Source organism: Podarcis gaigeae (genome assembly GCF_964106915.1).
Source record: "Podarcis gaigeae genome assembly, chromosome: 1".
In the NCBI taxonomy this organism is placed as follows: domain Eukaryota; kingdom Metazoa; phylum Chordata; class Lepidosauria; order Squamata; family Lacertidae; genus Podarcis; species Podarcis gaigeae.
The window spans coordinates 132,779,577-132,799,761 of record NC_139678.1 but is presented as its reverse complement, the minus strand read 5'-3'; the positions used below and the strand labels follow the sequence as shown (position 1 = coordinate 132,799,761).

General features: G+C 43.9%; 1 protein-coding gene across 13 annotated transcripts in view; it reads left to right on the top strand.

Annotated features, from left to right (window-relative positions):
* COL6A3 (collagen type VI alpha 3 chain) overlaps window positions 1-20,185 on the top strand; it is a 103,118-nt gene that overhangs the window by 36,201 nt on the left and 46,732 nt on the right. For all 13 annotated transcript variants that reach the window (XM_083702484.1, XM_083702485.1, XM_083702483.1 and 10 more), the window contains 10 exons: window positions 865-1,467; window positions 3,464-4,042; window positions 5,693-6,259; window positions 8,037-8,642; window positions 10,153-10,755; window positions 12,420-13,019; window positions 14,510-15,112; window positions 16,811-17,157; window positions 18,805-18,883; window positions 19,937-20,082. In XM_083702484.1, the coding sequence (XP_083558610.1) occupies window positions 865-1,467; window positions 3,464-4,042; window positions 5,693-6,259; window positions 8,037-8,642; window positions 10,153-10,755; window positions 12,420-13,019; window positions 14,510-15,112; window positions 16,811-17,157; window positions 18,805-18,883; window positions 19,937-20,082 (4,733 nt within the window). The remainder of the gene's footprint in view (window positions 1-864; window positions 1,468-3,463; window positions 4,043-5,692; window positions 6,260-8,036; window positions 8,643-10,152; window positions 10,756-12,419; window positions 13,020-14,509; window positions 15,113-16,810; window positions 17,158-18,804; window positions 18,884-19,936; window positions 20,083-20,185) is intronic.

Sequence of the window (20,185 nt, the reverse complement as noted above, 5' to 3'; positions counted from 1 at the left end):
TTCCTGGACTGGATTCTGGCCCTTCTAGTCACTCTCCTATTATAGAGTCCAATTGCCCAGTTGAGCCGCATTAGCAAATCCAGGAGGGAAGAAGTGCTTCAGATGAGCACATGGAAGTTCTGGCTATGAAGCAAATGTGGTGCCAATGGGCTCATGTCCTCATCTCCTTGGTGCTGGGGGGTGGGATCAGGGCTGGTAAAGAAGAAGATGGGGGAGGGCCCGGGAGGGAGCCTGGGGGTGGGGCAGTTTACTGGGCCGATGTGTCGAGGCTGGAGGTATATAAATGGAAGTGGTGGTCTATCCTGAGAAGAGCAGGGCTGGGCAGTGAGTCTGATATCTTCAGATGGTTGGCAAAGGCAACATAGGTGGTACATTGTTGGGAGAAGACAGGTTTGTGGAAAGGAAAGGCAGCTCCATAGCAAAAAGGGAGGAGACCTGCTCCAGAGGCTTATTGCCTTCATGTCTTACCTGCAAGCTTCCTAAAGGCATCAGATTAGCGTCTGCTGGGAACAGGGTGCAGGCCTAGTGACCCCCCATTGATCTGACACAACAGAGCTCTTCTTACCATCCTTATTTCACAGTGCAGAGCCCTGAACTGAGTGTGTGACTATTGCAGAGGGATCTTCTGTAGCACTATTAAAACATTGTGTAGAAATGATCATTTGGATTTAGTACATTTGAATTACAATACAGTTCAGTATAACTCAGCATAAACAAATGTGTGGGGGGGGGGGAACGACGACAACAAAGAAAGACACCTTTTGTAAGATGTAGCCCCTAGAAGGTATGTAGTGATAAGGAATTGATTGAACGAGTTAAGTAAGTAATGCTACTGATTATATGTTTGTATATTGTTGCTTGCAGTTGTTGAAGTCAATAGGAGGGACATAGTCTTCCTGATAGATGGCACAGCAGCCTTGGGAGCTGCCCCTTTTAATGCAATTCGTGATTTTGTGGCCAAAGTCATCCAGAAACTGGAAATTGGACCGGACCTCGTTCAAGTTGCAGTGGCACAATATGCAGAAACTGTAAGACCCGAGTTCTATTTCAATACCTTCCAGAACAGAAAAGATGTCCTTGCAAGTGTCAGGAAAATAAGGCCAATGGGTGGTGCTGCACTCAACACAGGCTCCGCACTAAGGTATGTGAAAGACAACTTATTCACCAGCGCTGCTGGAAGCAGGATCAATGAAGGCATACCATCAATGCTGGTCCTTATTACTGGTGGAAAGTCCCAAGATGATGTTGCTGAACCAGCACAGGAAGTGAAAAGGAGTCGCATATTCATCCTGGCTGTTGGGTCCCGAAAAGCAGATCGTGCAGAACTAGAACAAATTGCCTACGAACCATCCCTAGTATTCAGTCCTTCCGAGTTCCGCACACCTATCCTGGTAAATACTCTCAATGATATTTTGTCACCCCTGAAGACACTGTCCGGATTGATTGAAGTAACACCAAGTGGAAAAGGTAAACACTGTTCTTGTTAAGTTCTAAAATGCATTTGGCCTTTGTAAATAATACTGTTTTAAAAACAGCCTTCCCACCCCGGTTATTCATCCTCAGCAACGCTAATGATAATTTACGATGGGTTTATTCGTCACTTTAGATTTCTCCAGGGCAGGGTCTGTTTGGCAGGCTCGTTTGCTGCAACCAACTCTTGAAACAGGCCTTCTGTCTGTCTCTTCTGTCATTTGCATCTCTAGGGAGCTGGTAGACTGCTAAATGCACCCAGGACATGAAAGACTGCACTTATGGGATATAAATCTTTTGCAGTGAACACTTTTAAGAATCCTGAGCAAGATGGCAAAACTAATGCAGAACAATAGTGTTAGTTTTCTAAGGAGCTTTTATAATAATCCTGATTTTTTCCCCTAATACGTAGCTCAGTTATTCTAGATTTGCTAAATTTTAAAGCATTATCCTAAATTAAGATGAATATCACGGGAATATCTGTCACTTAACAAGCTTTTTCAAAATGTATGTCTCTTACTAATACAGTCTTGCATGATGCATATAAACAGTGGCATTTTTATTTTAAAATATAAATTAAAAATGTTCTAAATGTTCTTATACTTCAATATGTGTATGTATATATATATATATTCTCTCTCTCTCTCCCTCTGTCTTTCCTCTCCCTCCCCACCCCCTGTTTCATTCCCTGCAGGTATTAGCATATGGGCATAAATTACAATTATCCCTTTCTAATCTTACAATTAGGCTTTCAAACTATTGCCATATTTACACATTTAATAGCTGTGTGGGGTGGAGAACCTCTGACCTGAGGGCCAAATTTGGACTGCTAAGCTTCCAAATTTGGCCCACAAGGCTGTTCCCCCTAAACCAGTGGTTCCCAATTAGCTAAGTTCTGTAGACCCCTTGTTTTTCAAAAAGCCAAGCCATGGACTCATTACTTTGGAAAATACTGATATCTCTCTGGTAGTTTTTCAAATCTTTACTACGGTCATAGACCAGCATAAGCTAAAAGCACCTCCATTAATAAATAAAACATGCTAGATGGGCAATAAGGCAACTGCATAAGTAGAGGGTGCACATGCTCATTCTCTCAGTTGCAGTAGTTTTTGTTATGTGAATGGTGCCATGGATCCCCTGGGTGAGTTACGTGGACCCCCTGGGGTCTGTGGGCTACCAGTTAGGAACCACTGCCCTAAGCCAGGCACATCTGGTGTTATATCTGATGTCAGGTGTGAGTTAGATGAAGACACGGCTGCAGAAAGCAGGGCTGAAGTGGACCAGCGCAGTCAGACATAGACATTGTCAGGGCTGGGCACAGGACGCAAGGGGTGGGGTCTGGCGAGAGTGTCCCTGCTCTAGTCATGTGGGGGAATTGAATTCCTTCTAGATATGGATCAATCCATTCCTGCTTTTTCAGGTGCTCCATAGACTCATTTGGGGAGGGAACAGAAAGGACCCAATCCATCCCAGGAGGGGATTTAGCAGGTGCCCTGGTGCTTCAACAGAGACATATGTGGTCCTGTGCACATGTGCTGACACATTTATGACAAGTATAAAAGCCTCTAGGATCTGGCCTTGGTCCAAAGACATTGTCAAGTGAGTGCTGAGGACCAGGCTGTTTTGGAACTTTCCAGTCCATTTTTGATGCCCGATAATATCAATTGGATACTTAAAATTGTTCTGAGCTTTCAGATCCAGTTTAAAAATCCATTTACACTGAAGTTCACTGGCAATTTTAAACATGAAAGAGTCCCTGCTTGCATCACCTGTAGACAGAAAACCTAAAATGTAGTTGGGTGTGCTTTGAACCATGTGGGGGGGGCATCATGACACTTCACTCATTTCTTCCTTCCATCTCTTCATGGCTGTCCTGTTTCTCTTCTCTCTCACAAGGTGAACATGTGTGTACAGCAAATGTTGTATGCACACATGACAAATTCTGGTATGTTTTTCTGTGATTTCTTACATTATTTTCTGTGCTCTACTGCAGTTCTGTTAAATAAAAGGGATATCATCTTTCTTTTGGATGGATCAGCCAACGTTGGAAATGCCAACTTCCCATTGGTCCGTGACTTTGTTGTGAGCCTAGTTGGCTCCCTTGATGTTGGAATTGATGATATACGAATCGGCCTAGTGCAATTTAGTGAGAATCCGAAAACAGAATTCTTTTTAAACACTTTTCTAACCAAGGCAGAGGTACTCGATCATCTAAGGCAATTGAGACTCCTTGGGGGATCCATACTGAATACTGGTGCTGCACTAGACTTTGTCCGTGAAAATCATTTCACCGAAGCCGGTGGGAGCAGGATAGATGAAAGCGTCCCTCAGGTTCTAGTCTACCTTGCGACAGGGCGATCTGTTGATTCATTCGAGCAGGCTGCCCATTCTTTAGCTCGTGCAGGAGTGCTGACCTTCTGCGTTGGTGTTAAAGATGCTGATCTGACAGAACTTCAGCGGATTGCATACAATCCACAAATGGTATTTCTTAAGGATGAATTCAGTTCTCTGGCAAACGTGCCACAGGAAATGATTGGTCAAATAACAACATATTATGTTGAAGATTCAGCAGGTAATTTGTTCCTTTCTTCATTCAAAATGGATTTAAGAATGATTTTGTTTTATCTTGCAGGTATGTTTCAAATGGCATGAAACATTTTGCCACAGCTGTGTCTTAAGAGGCATTGCACACATTGTGAAATTCATGTAGGGAACCTGTTTCCATGCATGTAACGAGCATCATGGATGAAGGCTGCCACGTGTGACTGCCACAGCATCCCTAACATGTTCCTTCCATGTTTGAATTTAATGAAGAAGCCCTTAGGGCTGTTTCACACATTCTAGATCTATGCACAGGGTATAAATAGAAATGTGGTTGGCTGATGCGAACCCAAGTGCACTGTTTTGCATAATGATTGCACGTGCACTTATTTTACCATTTGGACATATCTTGAGAAGCTACAGTTGACAAAATAGATACACGAGGAGTGCTCATTTTCTTTCTTTCTATAGCTTTACTTTACTTTTATTTTTTAAAACAAACTATCTCGCTCCTCCTCTCTCTATAATATATGTGAAAAGAAGTGTGTAACATTTATAACAGTATCTGAGGGCGCAGCTTCTGTTCTCTTCGCCCTCATTCCCCCCACTTTCTTTGTTCCGAAGGGGTGGGGAAGATTAACTGTCTGTGCACACAATAAAATAGAAGCCCTATAAACACACAGAAAGTGACTTGCTGTCTCCCAGCCAGAATCCTAGAGTAGTAAAGCTCTCCAGAGGCCTTTAGTCCTATGCGCTGCCGATCCACTGCTGGGTGTCCCTCCTGCCCTCTATTTCAAAAATGCCTAGCAAAGGGGAGACTACCACCTTCCAGGGCAGTCCATTTCATTTCAAGCAGCTCGTACCATCAGAAAGTGCCACAATCTTCACTTCGCTGGTTAGCAGGCCAGCAGCCACTGCCTGAGCCTGTGCCGATAGCCCTGCTCCTCCTCCTCCCTTTTATCCAGCCCCTTAAGGGATGTAGGAGGTGCCTGCCACTGGATGGTGGGCTGTGGCCGCCTGAGCCTGTGGGGATATCCTCCCCATGTGTCCTCCAGCTACAATAGGACAAAGTAGGCAGCTAACTGAACATGCTCCTTCCTTCCCTCCCCAACTTTGTAAGAAGTAAGCCCCAGCCTGGGGCAAAGGAAGCACTCTGGCTGGCAGGCAGCAGTGGCAGCCTAAGCAACAGTACTTGGTTCAAGAACTCCTTGCCAGAAAAAAGCACTGGCTATGATAGGAGAAGGCACACTTCTGTACCATCCCTTCTCTTCAGAGCCTTAAAGACAGAAGCCTCATGTCTCTACGATGTGATGCCCTCCCTGTGTTGATGACAGAAAGCTGCAAGTACTAAGGTCTGCTTTAGGCATTTCAAAGAAGCTGGAATCATTTCCACTTCCACTTCCTCATTTTTAGGTTCACTGATTGCACATCTCAACAATATAGTCCTCACAATGCATAATACATTAAAAGTACCAATAATTCACTCTCCTGGAAGTTCTAGAGTAATTTCCAGTGATTCCACAATTTGGGGTTTTTAAGGAAAGGTGCTATAGAAAGGCCCAAAGCCTGAATTCTTCCTCTTACATAATCAAGATCACTCTGATTTATTATCTCCTAGTTTGCAAAATAAATCTGCAATATCTTTTTGTGTATTAAACATTTTCATTTCTCTGAATTCCAGAAAACAAGTTTGATATCTTGTTCTTGATTGATGGCTCAGCCAACCTTATGGGTCAGTTTGTTGCTGTTCGGGACTTTTTGCACCGGATTATTTCTGAACTGGATGTGGGTCCTGATGCCATACGTGTAGCTGTGGCACAGTTTAGTGATAACGTGCAACTTGAGTTCAACTTTGAAGATATCCCAAACAAGCAAGACATCCTTCAGAAAGTGAAAAGAATGAAGATAAAAACAGGGAGGTTGCTCAACATTGGTGCTGCGTTAGATTACGCCACGAAAGAAATATTTGTGAAGAGTGCTGGAAGCAGGATTGATGAAGGAGTGCCACAACTACTTATGCTCCTTGCTGCTGGGAGATCAAGCGATAGTGTGGATGACCCTGCTGATGCTCTGAAACAAAGTGGAATTATTCCCTTTGCTATCAAATCCAGGACTGCAGATCGTAGTGAATTAGAAAAGATAGCTTTCGACCCTCAATTTCTGCTAGTTGCTGACTCCCTTTCCAGAATTGGAGACCTACAATTTCAAATAGGCAGTCTGCTGAAAGCCATTCCGTCTCAGCCATCAGGTATTCATTTCTGCAGTTTTCGTCTTTTTCTTTGAAGCATGCACAGTCCAACGGGTTACACAAGAAGCTGTAAATAAGAAATTGCTGGCTAGCTGCAATTTGCTCAAAGCATTTAGGAGAGTCTGTTTACTTTGAAAAAGTCTCAAATAGATAATTCTTGATGCTTATAAAGTGCAGGGAGTGTTGTGCTTCCTCTTTGCATGTGGGAGACCTCATTCACGTCTTTTCCCAGATACAAATGTCATTGAGTGTGCAGCTATAAGGTGCTTCCCATATATAATGAAGTGCAGTAGTGATACTAACAGGCTTTGAGTTGGGGGAAGTTTGAAAACAGACTCCCCAGTTTGGAAATCCAGGCTCTGTCATGAGCCCAGCACCAATCTGTATGATAGATTATATCAGAAAGAACACAAGGCAACTGTTATATTTTACCTGTCAGCATAGTAGTCTCTTGCTTTTTCATGACTGCTTGCTGTAGGTAAAGCATTTGCCCCGGAAAAAGCTCCTTTCTCTCATTATTAAATGCTGCTTCTCCATCCTATAGCTGCTTATTTCCTTGCAGTACAGTATAGCATAGGGACGCGGGTGGCGCTGTGGGTTAAACCACAGAGCCTAGGACTTGCTGATCAGAAGGTCGGCAGTTTGAATCCCTGCAACGGGGTGAGCTCCCGTTGCTCGGTCCCTGCTCCTGCCAACCTAGCAGTTAGAAAGCACGTCAAAGTGCAAGTAGATAAATAGATACCGCTCTGGTGGGAAGGTAAACGGTGTTTCCGTGCGATGCTCTGGTTTGCCAGAAGCGGCTTAGTCATGCTGGCCACATGACCCGGAAGCTGTACGCCGGCTCCCTCAGCCAATAAAGCAAGATGAGCACCGCAACCCCCGAGTTGGCCACGACTGGACCTAATGGTCAGGGGTCCCTTTACCTTTTTACAGTTTAGCATGGCCATTTTCAGCCTGATGTGTGGGAAGGTAAAGCCAGTGTAAAGGAGGGGTAATTTAAGTAGGGGCCCATCCACACGTCCTTTTGTGCCGTATATCTAGGGACAGATCGGGGCTCTCCAGGTCCATGAGCATTGTTTTTTCTTTTCTTTTCTTGCACTTTTATCTGGGAAACCTGCATTTTACAGCTGAAACATAGCAAACAGCAATTGAGTTTTCCACAGATGGTCGTTCATTCTGATTCAGTGGTTAAAACATGGGTTTTCTTATGGAAAGTGCCAGGACAAAACAAAAACAAAAACCCCATTTCGACACAGACCTGGAAAGCCTAGAGCTGTGTCTCGAAAGCCTGTAGCAAAGGTATGTGTAGATGAGCCCTTGAGTGTAGAAGAGAGAACTTTCAAGTATTTGCTACTGAGATGACGATGGGAGCAGGAAACAGAGAGAAAATGAAACTTCAGAGTGCACAGGAGTCTCTTGGTTTCTGAAGGCTCCCCTGAAGCATTTCAAATCAAGAATCTCTTCTTTGGGCTCAATCACACCACCTCCTTCTTCAGGAAAACTGAACAGTCACTCTGACTTTCACTGGCTCTCACCAGTAAAGCTACTTAAGATGGTAATCTTTTTAACCAATTCCTGTGCCTATTTGAGGTTTTACTTCTCTTCATTCCCTGTGTTGGTGGTGCCTTCCCTCATTTCTCCCCCTCAGTTTTCTTTTCACCCTGGGAGCAAAAGCATGCAAAATTTAATAGGCAAATGGGAGCTTACCTTTTTCTTTATGTGACAATTGATTGTATTCCTTTTTTTTCTCCTCATAACCCCCACATTTCTTCAACAGCTGAGGAATCTCCAAAGAAGGATGTTGTGTTTCTGATAGACGGTTCAGATGGCATGCGAAGCATTTTCCCAGAGGTGAAGTCCTTTGTGCAAGGTTTGGTCGACTCTTTGGATATTGGTCCTGACAAAGTTCAGGTGGCCGTGGCCCAGTACAGCAGCCGTGTGCAGCCGGAGTTTCTTCTGAATCGCTACCAAGACAAGGCCGAAGTGATCAGGGCCATCCAGAGATTGTCTGCCATGGGAGGCCCTGCCCCTTATACAGGGGCTGCCCTTAACTACCTGAGGAGCAATGTATTCACCAGCCAGGCTGGAAGCAGGTTGTCTGAAGGGGTCCCACAGATATTGTTCCTGCTGACTGCGGAAAAGTCAAGCGATGATGTCACAAGGCCTGCCTTGGATCTCAAGACGAGGGGTGCAGTGCCGTTTGGCATTGGGATTCAAAATGCAGATGCCACTGAGATGCAGACAATTTCTTTCATTCCTCAGTTTGTGCACCTTGTCCCAGGTGTCGCTCAGCTGGGCTCCTTAAAACGAACACTTTCACAAATGGTGGCTGAGTTGACCGGGCCAAAAATAACCGCTTTGGCCACAGCGCTTCCTAGCCCAGGTGAAAAGAAACTTCTTAACTATTGAACCTGTGTTATAATTATGCTCCTACTACACACAAAGACATTGAGGTCATGAAGCAGCCCAAGTTGCTGGAGGCAGCGGGGCGTGTTGAGCCCTGTTCTGCAGCATCTGGTTCAAAATGGGCACAGGGCTATTGCAGCAGCACTGATCACATTTGTCAGGGCTTGTTTTGGCTTCCCCTGTGGCTGCTTAAAGAGCACAAAATCTCGCAAAAACATTTTACACAAGAACCGTACGGTGGGGGAAATGCCAGAATTACTGCACACAAAATGGCAGCCCTAAGTCTGGGTACTGTTATTTGCACCCAGAATGGGTGGTTACACTACCAGTGGGTAATGTCTCACCTGCAGAAGGCAGGGAACTTCCTGTCTGTATGTTTGTGTGCATTTATAAGGTTCCAGGGGTTACTCTTGGGTTATGTTTTCTGATTGTGTTGCTGGCTACATTATCTTCTGTGACCCAGATTTATTGTGCCGCAGCCTCGGTCTGATGCAGATAAAAGTGGCAGGTCTGGTGGGCTCCATGAAGGTTTGTGCAGTAGGAGAGAAGCAAAATGGCCATCCTACTGCATGTTGTGCCCACTTCACACCCTGGCAAACTATGGTTTGCACTAGTCGTAACCCCAAATGCTTCCAGATGGGCAAGAGACAAACCAGGGCTTAATGCTGCTTTTTCTATTTTCATTTCACATTAGCTCAGCCCTCCTGTTTCTCAGTTTCAGAGTAGTGATGACCATCCTATGGATTGCCTATTTAGACATCATGCCAGGCTATAATTAACATAAGGCATGATTTGCAAACTTCATACTATAGTTTATAACAGAGGAATTCAATGTCACACTAATTTGATTGTTGTGTCAGCATTGGCATTTCTGTTTGTCAGTCAAAAAGTTCTCTGCTCTCCTTCCCCAGGCCAATTGGGGGGAGGGCATGGGGGGGAGGAAATGAAGAGGGAAATCCCATGGTGCAAGTAGGACTTTCTGTGCTGTCTCCCACTAGCATACCCAGGGCTTTTCTTCATCCAGAACTCACTGGAACTTAGTTCCAGCCTCTCTCAGGTAGGCGCAGTGCCATTATAAGAGAACAATAGTTTTCCATCACTAAGATTGTGATCTAAAATTGTCAGGAGAAAGAGTGATCAACTTTGCGAAGCTCACTTTGTGTAGCTTTTACTGAGTGTACATTTGGCTTCAGTGCCATATTGCTGATAAAGTTGTACCTTGGCTCCTGAATGCCTTGGGAGTCAAACGTTCTAGCACCCGAATGATTGAAAACTGGAACGTTGAAAGCCGGTTTTTGAACATTCTTTTGGAAGCCAAATGTCCAACGGGGCTTCCTATTGGCTGCAGGAGCTTTCTGCAGCCAATCAGAAGCCACGCTTGGCAAGTCGACTGTAATCTAAAATTACTACTATTTGTGCCTTTCAAATGTGTTGCTTGTATAATTTATTTGTACTAGTGTCTTCTAAAGTCTTCCTTTTTTCTGTAGTGGATGAGAGGAGAGATGTTGTGTTCCTTATTGATGGCTCCCAGTTTGCAGCTACTCAATTTCCTTCAGTTGTTGAGTTTATTGAGAGACTTGTAAACAATATGAACGTGGGCTCTGCTTCTACTCGGGTCTCTGTGATTCAGTTCAGCAATGACCCCAGGGTTGAATTTCTGCTGAATGCACATTCCACCAAAGATGAGGTACAAGCTGCAGTGAGAAGACTCAGACCCAAAGGAGGGAGGCAAGTCAACCTTGGATCTGCCCTAGAATATGTGTCAAAGAACATATTTACGAAGCCCTCAGGAAGTCGCATAGAAGAGGGCGCACCTCAGTTTTTAATAATTCTCTTTTCCCGACCACCTGATGATGATTTAGAGGATCCTGTAGTCCAAGTCAAGAGTGTTGGTGTGGCACCATTTCCTATTGGAGTGAACATGGATTATGAGGAATTGGTCAAAATAGCTCTTAGCCCTCAGTATGTGTTCCAGATATCAACCTATCAGGATCTTCCAAGTCTGGAACAGAAATTGCTGGCCCCTGTTACAACACTAACTTCACAGCAGATACAAAGCCTTATTGGTGACACAAGTTATCCCCCTATAGGTAAGATTGCTGTCTGTTTTTGTTTGTTTAAATCATTTTCTCATCTCCCATTAGATAACCCACCTCTTCCATCTTATAGGGAAACTTCTTACCAGGCTACATGTCACAACAACTGCTGCAGAATTGCACCAGTCTGAAGACTTAGAAGTTTGAAGAGTTTGCAGAATGTTCTGGGGCTCTTGTTACGATAACTAGCACGGGGTCACATTAGCTTCTGTTCCTCTTAGGAGTTCACAGAATGATGCTAAAAGTAGGATAGAGGATCCTTTGCTTCCCCTCATTCCTGACATCACTATGTAAGGTTCTTAATCTGTATTTGGGTGGGTGAGGGCAATAGCAATAGCTAGCTTTCTTTGCTAGCCAGATCTGCCACATTTTCAGGTAGCGTTTTTTTTAAAAGGAGAATAATCAATCTCCTTATGATCAGTTAAAGCATCTGTAATTCTCTTGCCTAGACCAAAAGAATTGGTTTATATGTATGGTGGTGCCTGATGGTGCCCATTGAGTGTTAGCTCACAAAAGCATAAGTTGAATCAGGGCCGTAGTGTCTTCTGTCACATGCTTGGGGGCGGGGGGGGGGGTGTGCTGCTGCCAGGTGGCGCATTTGTGCACCGGAGCCCGCCGCTTCCACCGCCTGACCATCAGCCTGATCCATCAGGCTGTTCATATGTTCTGATGTTCTATCTCAGATGCCAAAGTAACTTGGGTACTATGCAGTTTCACTTGTTGAGGGAGGGATTTGCTGTTCCTCTTCACATGGCAAAATGACTTGAGCCAGCTCCAACAAGTGCTCTTGTTCTAGAAGATAATATTCAAATGTCATTTGGTGGATATAAGGGTATACGAAGAGCCTTGCTGGATCGAGCCAAAGGCATATCTAGTCTTAGCATTCTGTTCTCACAGTGGCCAACCAGATGCCTGTGGGAAGACCAGAAAGAGGACATAAACCTCTTAAAATGGTGCCTCTGTATCATCGGTTCAGAGATAAATTTCTGCTTTTGGATATACATACTTAAATAAGGAAAATGGTTAGCTAAACAAATGTAATGATCAAGATATTCTTTTGGTATAGAATGAATATTAATACCCAACAGGAGAGGTTACTGTTGTCTCACCCCTTAATGCTTGCACACAACTATGTCAGCATACAATGCTAGCTTAATGTTTCTAAACTCCAAGAGGAATGTGAAATAATTTGTAGTATTGCAGCACCAGAAATGGAATCCTGCTGCTAGCTGAAACACACTTTCTTGGAAATGAAATCCACTGACATTAATGTTGCCTGCAAGTAGTTGTGGTTAAGACTAGGTGTTAGGATACTGACATTAGAAATGTGTTTAAAAACTGGAGTCAAGCTTCAGAAGCCTATTTTGTACAGATTTGCATAAAGACATTTTTGAAAATGCTGCACATAGAAAAAAGCACCTACAGCTTAGAAAAAAAGCTAAACTGGTTTACCCAGTGTTTGTAACACTGCCTTTTACAGAGTTCCAACATTGGTCCACTTCCCCAATATTGTCTGTCCTGACTGGCAGTGGCTGTCTATGTTCTCAGCCACTTCTCCCCAAGCTGCTTTTAACTGGAAATGCCAGGAATTGAGCCTGGCATTAGTGTAAGAAGGAAGCCAGTGACACTCTTCTTTGCTGCTTTTTTCCTTCCTGCAGATATTGACAGTGAAGCAAAGGACATTGTCTTTCTCATCGACACCTCTGACAATGTCAAGCGGGACGATGCTGCTCGCATTCGAGATTTTATTATCCAGATTGTCCAGATGTTGGAAATTGCACCAAGCAAAACAAGAGTTGGTGTTGTCCAATTCAGCAATGATGTGTTCCCTGAGTTCAGCTTAAAAGAACACAAAACAAGAGGTGCTGTCATAGACAGCCTTCGGCGCTTGCGGTACAGAGGAGGTGCTCCCCTGAATGTTGGGAAAGCCTTGGAGTTTGTTATGAAGAACTACTTTGTTAAATCTGCAGGCAGCAGAAGAGAAGATGGAGTCCCACAGCATTTAGTTCTTTTGCTTGGGGGGAGGTCAGAGGATGATGTCAGCAGACCTGCTGTCAAGATGCAGACATCTGGGATTAAAAGCCTGGGTGTAGGATCAGGGAATGCAGACAACGAAGAACTGCGACTAATTACCAATGATCCCCGAACTGTGTTTTTCGTGAGAGAGTTTACTGAGCTCCCATCAATAGCGAAAAGGTTTTATGCATCATTTGAGGCACCTCAGGAGCCGACACTCTCGCCGCCTGACGTTTTCCCTGGTTAGTCTTTCATTTCAAAACAAATATTTTTGAATGTAGTGCTGGGGAAATACTGCATTTTTAGAGGAATTTTAGAGGAAATGAGACCTTTGCGCTGTCATTTCACACACACAAAAGAGACCAAGTAGGCTTGTTCTTTAGCGGAGGAAATGTCCCCTCACCCCTTCCATGGTGATGTGGTGTTTGTGGCTCAAAGTCTCCACAGTGTGACTTGACTCCAGTGACTGAAGGGAGATGTATTCACCTCTCACTGGAATTTGATTTCCTGTTTGATCCAGTCGTGGGCAGGCCTGGGGGCGGGGCCACTGAGGGGGTGGGGCCTGAGACTGACCCCTGGGAGCCTTCACCCAAGTCCACTCCCATGATTTAAAAGCTGGCCTGGCCTTGGACTGACCCCATATAAATTTGAACGTGACTGGCAGAAATCCATGCACTGTGTGATGAGGGGAGCACTGCTACTTTGGTATAGGCCATAAGAATAAATTTGATAGTTTCCAGAAGAGGAGCCTTTCAGAGTGTAATGATAATGGATTGATTCATATGTTAAATGAGGTATACAAGCTAAAGGCCATTCCAGTGTTTCAGTCTTTGCTCACAATACTAATAATCCTTCACCACCCTTTTGATACTTTGTGATACTACTAATGGGGGTGAGAGCAAATGTTCACCCCACAAATACCTTTCCCATTTTGCTTGATAGAGATACCAAACTTTCATCCTTCAAGCAGAAGGTAATCACATGAACCAACTCTTTCTTTCTTTTTTGCTCTCCATGTGATAATTTTATTCTTTTAGAATCTAAAAAACTTAAAAACACATATTCTTCATTATCTTGACATCACATTTTAATAATAGGATACAAAATAAAATCATCTACAAAATTATCACATGGGGGCACAAGAGCCTACCTTAAAACCCCCAACATTGAAAATGGGGTGTAGGGGTGGGATGTTACGGTTGTTAGATGCATCAGTATCATAGCTGTCAAATTTTTCCTTTTCTTGCGAGGAATCCTATTCGGAATAAGGGATTTTCCCTGAAAACAAAAGGGAAACGTTGACAGCTATGATCAGTATATATACTGGATTTGCTTATCCTACATGGGTACTTGCTACCCAACTTCATTTCTTCCTCCCATAAGCACTGGCAAAGGGATGAGTTGCCATTCATGGAACTTTGGGCAACAACAGTAGTCTAGTGAGAGGAAATAAGGTGTCTTCAATTGTTATTGTTCAATTCAATCCCTCTAAAATTTTAAGTAAGATTTAAGCACCTGCTTATTTTCAAGTTTGTGTTCACAGCCATCAATTCTAGACACTTTCTGTTCTTTACAAAGTAAATGTGGAGAGGTATCCATAATGCATTTATCTATATTTTATGGATTCTGCTGGTGACCCTTATTCAGATGACGCAGCTCTCTTGCCTTGCTGATTGGGGCAGGGGGTCTTCAGCCTGTTTCACACTTCCCCCCATCCATTTACATCTTTCAGATGGCAAAAAACAAGCAGACGTTGTCTTTTTGTTGGATGGCTCCATCAACTTTGGGAAAGACAATTTCCAAGAAGTGATTAACTTTATATATGGCATCATTGACGCTATTTATGAAGAAGGCGATTCCATTAATGTTGCCTTAGTGCAGTACAACTCAGATGTGAGTGATGAATTCTTCCTGAAGGATTTCTCCAAAAAAGACGATATCTTAACGGCTGTTGAGAAAGTAACATACAAAGGAGGCAGAGTTGCTGATACTGGAGCAGCCATCAAGCATGTCCAAGCGAAACACTTCGTGAAGGAGGCTGGCAGCAGGGCAGATCAGAAGGTCCCTCAGATTGCATTTATTATAACAGGAGGCAAGGCGGAAGACGATGCGCAGACAGCTTCCTTAGCACTGGCACGGTCAGGTGTCAAGGTGTTTGCAGTTGGAGTGAAAAACATTGACCTTGGGGAAGTTACCAAACTCTCCAGTGACGGCACCACAGCTTTCCGGGCAGCAACGGCCCAGGAACTCTCGGAGTTGAATGAGGCTGTGCTGGTTACCTTGAGTGATACCATGAAAGAGCAGCTGTGCAGACCAGTGGGGGAAGTCTCAAAAGGTAATGGCTGCCATTTTAAATACACTTGGGTTGTTTCCATTGCTTTTTTCTTGTCCACTTTCCATCTTGACGCTCTGCATTGGTGTAATTATTGTATACAACTGTGCTTTTACTTCTTTCCCTCCTTTGATACTGCATTTTTTAAAGTACAGTAGCTTCTTCCATAGAATGGTTGACTTCCTTACACTCTACGATAAAAGCTAAAGGTAAAGGGACCCTTGATCATTAGGTCCAGTCGTGACCGACTCTGGGGTTGCGGCGCTCATCTCACTTTATTGGCCGAGGGAGCCGGCATACAGCTTCTGGGTCATGTGGCCAGTATGACTAAGCTGCTTCTGGTGGAAATGCAGTTTACCTTCCCGCCAGAGCGGTACTTATTTATCTACTTGCACTCTGAGGTGCTTTCGAACTGCTAGGTTGGCAGGAGCAGGGACTGAGCAACGGGAGCTCACCCTGTCACGGGGATTCGAACCGCTGACCTTCTGATCGGCAAGTCCTAGGCTCTGTGGTTTAACCCACAGCGCCACCCGCTAGCACCTACTTTATTTACGATAGAACCTACTTTATTTTCAACACTTACCAATTTAAAAAGCATGTCGCTGCTGAAGGCATGTGGGAATGCACCACTAGTGGTCTCTTAGGTGGGATATAGTCTGAGTCAGGCCAGTGAATGGCTCAAGGCCCCAAATTCCAGTTTCTTGAAAGACCTTGAAGCTTGAGGAGAGTTAGGGATCTGGCTGGTCCTGAATGAAAATAATAAAGCTTGGATTTTGTATAGTGCTTCTTATGCCTTACCACCCTGTTGCAACCTTACATGATTATTACAACCCCAAAGGCAGAGTGGGGAATGAAAGAGAGAGACAGACAGGGAGAAGGTTGCCTAAAGCTACCCAGTGAGTTAATGGCAGAGATAAAATTCAAACCATGCATGAGGCAAAGTTAAGATTTGAAATGCTCCCTCAGCTGCATTAAGATGAGCAGATGAAGTTCTGCTTCTAGCTCTCACAGCCACGGTGGTCCCCTCACTGCGAGAAGCGAAGTTACAGGGGACCAGGCAGAAGGCCTTCTTGGTAGTGGCGCCCACCCTGTGGAATGCCCTCCCGTCAGATGTCAAGGAGATAAACAACTCTCTGACTTTTAGAAGACATCTGAAGGCAGTCCTGTATCAGGAAGCTTTAAATGTGTGATGCTCTGTTGTGTTTTTGTATATTGTGCTGGAAGCCACCCCCCTCCTCTTCCTCCTCCTTCAACATGGAGGCCCCTTTGGCTATCAGGGTTCATGGCCCTCTTTTCCTCTGTAAGTACTGGAAGCGCATTACTGGACCATTGTGGGGCGGAAATTCAAAAAGTAAGCTAAATAACACCAAGTGTGGCACCTGTCCCAGGGGGTATCCAATATGTTAGGGGTGGAAGTTTAGCCGTGGTGCAAGTTTGGGGAAAAGGGAGAAGCAGAGTCAAAAGCTTAAGTAAGGAACATCTTTACTGAAAGCTTATCTGCACTGTAGTTTAATAATTATAGATATTGTTATCAATTTACCCATGAATAACAGAAAGAAAGCACCATGTCTAGGACATTGGGTTATGTGTACTTGCTACACAAATCCCTTTTTCTGTATGGAAGAATCCTATACACATTTGTGTAGGATGTATGTTCCCCTACGCCGGTGTAACATGCCATTCTGCTTTTGTCTACTCAAGATTGTGATCTGGATGTTATACTCGGATTTGATGTATCAGATGTCGGACCAGGGCAAAGCATATTTGCTTCACAGAAGGTGCTGGAGTCAAAGGTCAATCACATTCTGAACACGATTACTCAGATGCAGAAAATTAGCTGCACTGCCAACCAGGCACCTCGGGTGCGGGTGTCTCTCCTGGCGCAGACTCGCTCTGGAGTTGTGGAAGCATTTGACTTTTCTGAGTACCAGCCGGAGTTGTTTGAGAAGTTCCAAGCTTTGCACAATGGTGGTCCATATGTCCTAACTGCAGAGACCCTCAAATCTTACCAGAACAAATTCAGAGCATCTCCTGCTGGAACCGTGAAGGTAAGTTTGGACTTCATTCTCTCTCTTTTTGGAGGGGAGGGGATGGACTCTGGATCTGTGCTGCTTTTCAGTTTTATAACCAGCACATAGCGTGGAAGGCTGAGTAGCCATAATACTGGAACTGCTTGACATGCTCTGGCAAAAAATTCTCCCAACTGTTTCATTAAACTCTTGCAAAAATATTATTTAACAGCTGCAAGCAAATTAAGTCCCACCCCCATTATTTCAAATCTAGATTAGTGGATTATGATCCTAATCTCTTGCTGCAGCCAAATATTGTTTTATAGACACAAAGCAACAAGTTGCTCTTTGAAAGAATTTGTAAAATCTTATTTGCTTTATTACCACAGCACTATCCACTATTAGCTGGGAAATTTAGATTTGCCAAATAAATGCTTAAATGTGAAGATTAAAAAACCCCAAATGTATTCCTTTATAGCATTGATCTTTATATGAATTAGATATGATCTATGAATTGGCGTCTGAATTTAAAGTGTGTTGGGAAGAATGGTAGGGTTAGGGCTTCAGTTCATGCTGCAAAATGTCTTGAACTAGCACTTAATAAGTTTTGTTTGCCTGTATGGAGTTATAGATGTAATTTTGGTGGAGATAGCTAACTTGCATTGCCCTGTAAGCCGCTCTTCTGCCCTAAGCAGCCTTGTTCGTTTCAAACCTTGCCCTATCTTGCCCAAACCTCTGGAGACAGTCACAGTACATATGCCATGACTGGTAAAAGGTAAAGACCCCTGGAAGGTTAAGTCCAGTTCAAGGCTGCTATGGGGTGTGGTGCTCATCTTGCTTCAGGCCGAGGGAGCTGGTGTTTGTCCGCATTCAGCTTTTTGGGTCATGACTAGCATGACTAAACTGCTTCTAGCGCAATGGGACACTGTGACAGAAACCAGAGTGCATGGAAATGCCGTTTAATTTCCCGCCACAGTGGTACCTATTTATCTACTTGCACTGGTGTGCTTTTAAACTGCTAGGTTGGCAGAAACTGGGACAGAGCAATGGGAGCTCATTCCATTGTGCGGATTCGAACCATCGGCCTTCCAACTGGCAAGCCCAAGAGGCTAAGTGGTTTAAACCACATCGCCACCCCTGTCCCTCTTCCATGACTGGAGGAGCTATCAGTCTCCTTGCTGCTCCCAACTTCTACATCATCCTGCTCTCATCCAAGGCAAAGAGTGTGGAGGACGGTTGGCCTTGAATACCCTTGTGCCACAGGGCATATCCAGAAGAAATCCTTGGACAGCTCATGAACCACAGGCCTTTTCCTGAATGTCATTCTGAAAACTGACCAGGGCACCTTGGGGAGAACTACATGGCCCAAGGTTGCCCATGGCAGAGGGACATGCACAGAAGTGCCTCCTTTCCCCGAGAACGGGTTCCATTTTAGCTGTGCAGAATTCTTGTAATGCAGAGAATAGAAGCTATGGCATCAGCACCCAGCCAATAAGGAGGATTCATCTGAAAGCAGAATGGTTGTTACATTTCTCATGGCAGACCTTTTATTATGTGAACCGCCCTGAGATCTTATGATGAAGGACGGTTTATAAATCTAATAATAAAATAAATTACATTAGAGTGGTGTTTTTTCATATAAATGTGTTTCACAACTGATGTATAATAACTTATTTCCTTTCTCAGGTTGTAATACACTTAACTGATGGCATTGATGGTGCTAGAGGGCAGCTAGCAGCTGCATCTGATGATCTGAAGAGAGAAGGTATTATCAACAATATATTTTGGAATATATTATATTTTGGAATATATTATCAACGATGTATTTTGGAAAGTTGCATGTCTCTTTGCCTTGTAAGCAAATTTTGCATGAGGGAGATGGTTTTTGTATGTGTTTGAATGCAAACGGAAGCCATTTTTAATCAAGATGGTGGACTAAACATTTCTGTGCCGATTTTAGCCAAATTTTATATCTCATAAGCAAATTTTGCACAATGGTTCCTGAGAGGGAAGAGCAGAATTTTGTCTGCATTCGGATACAACTGGACACCATTTTGAATGAAGATGGAAGACTGACATTTTAAAACTACCCTGATTTGTTCTCTTTTGCCATTCTTTAACCACTGCGACACAAGAAAGAGTTAATTACTAGCTTGTGATCCCATTTGACATAGCAAGGGCTGTCCCAGACAATTACAAAAAAGGGAGAAAGAGCCTGGGGTTTCTTGCTCAGTGCTACATTTGCACGGTTCCCAGTCTAGTGGAGCCAGAGGAATACCATATTCCTAGAGAATGAATGAGCCAAGGAGCCGTTTGAGAAGCTGTGTTGCTGTACCATCTTTTTAATTCAAGGAAGATTTGTGTGGCAGCTTTGAGGAAGGGGCTCTCACCATCCTCCATTACTGGGATTTTTTAGAAAAAAAGAAATGGTTCACAAAATGTTGAGCTGTGGGAGAAGAAGCCTGTAGTAAGGGCTCCTTAACTTCTGGGCCTGGCTGGTTCAACAGAGACCAATCAGTGTCTGAATAGCAAGAACAATAATACAGCAGGGAAATATTTTCCAAAATCTGATAGTGTGGATTTCTGAAATGCCTGAGATGGCACCAGTAATTTGGTGCAACTTGGTTCTAGGCAGAATAAGCACCGAGAGCAGAGTGCTTGGATCAAATGAAAGGAGGGCATTAGCTGCCATCATCAGCATATTGATGGTGTCTACCCAGAGAACAAGGGTGGCACTTTTCAGAGCTATACAGAATAAGCTGTTTAGAGTTGGTGAACAATCGCTTATGACTGATGGCTTTTTCTTACAATTCTCCAGGTGTCAAGGCTCTCATTTTTGTTGGCTTGGAGCGAGCAGCAAATTTCGACGAAGTGATGAAGCTGGAATTTGGGCGTGGTTTCACTTATAATCGACCTCTCCGAGTGAATCTGCAGGATATAGACTTTGAACTGGCAGAGCAACTGGTAAATAACTAAGATCTGTAATTTGCCTGGGTAGCTTTAGATGTATACTTTTATAGACTTAGGTTTGAACACCTGTTACACACCTGTGGTTTCTTCTTTGCAG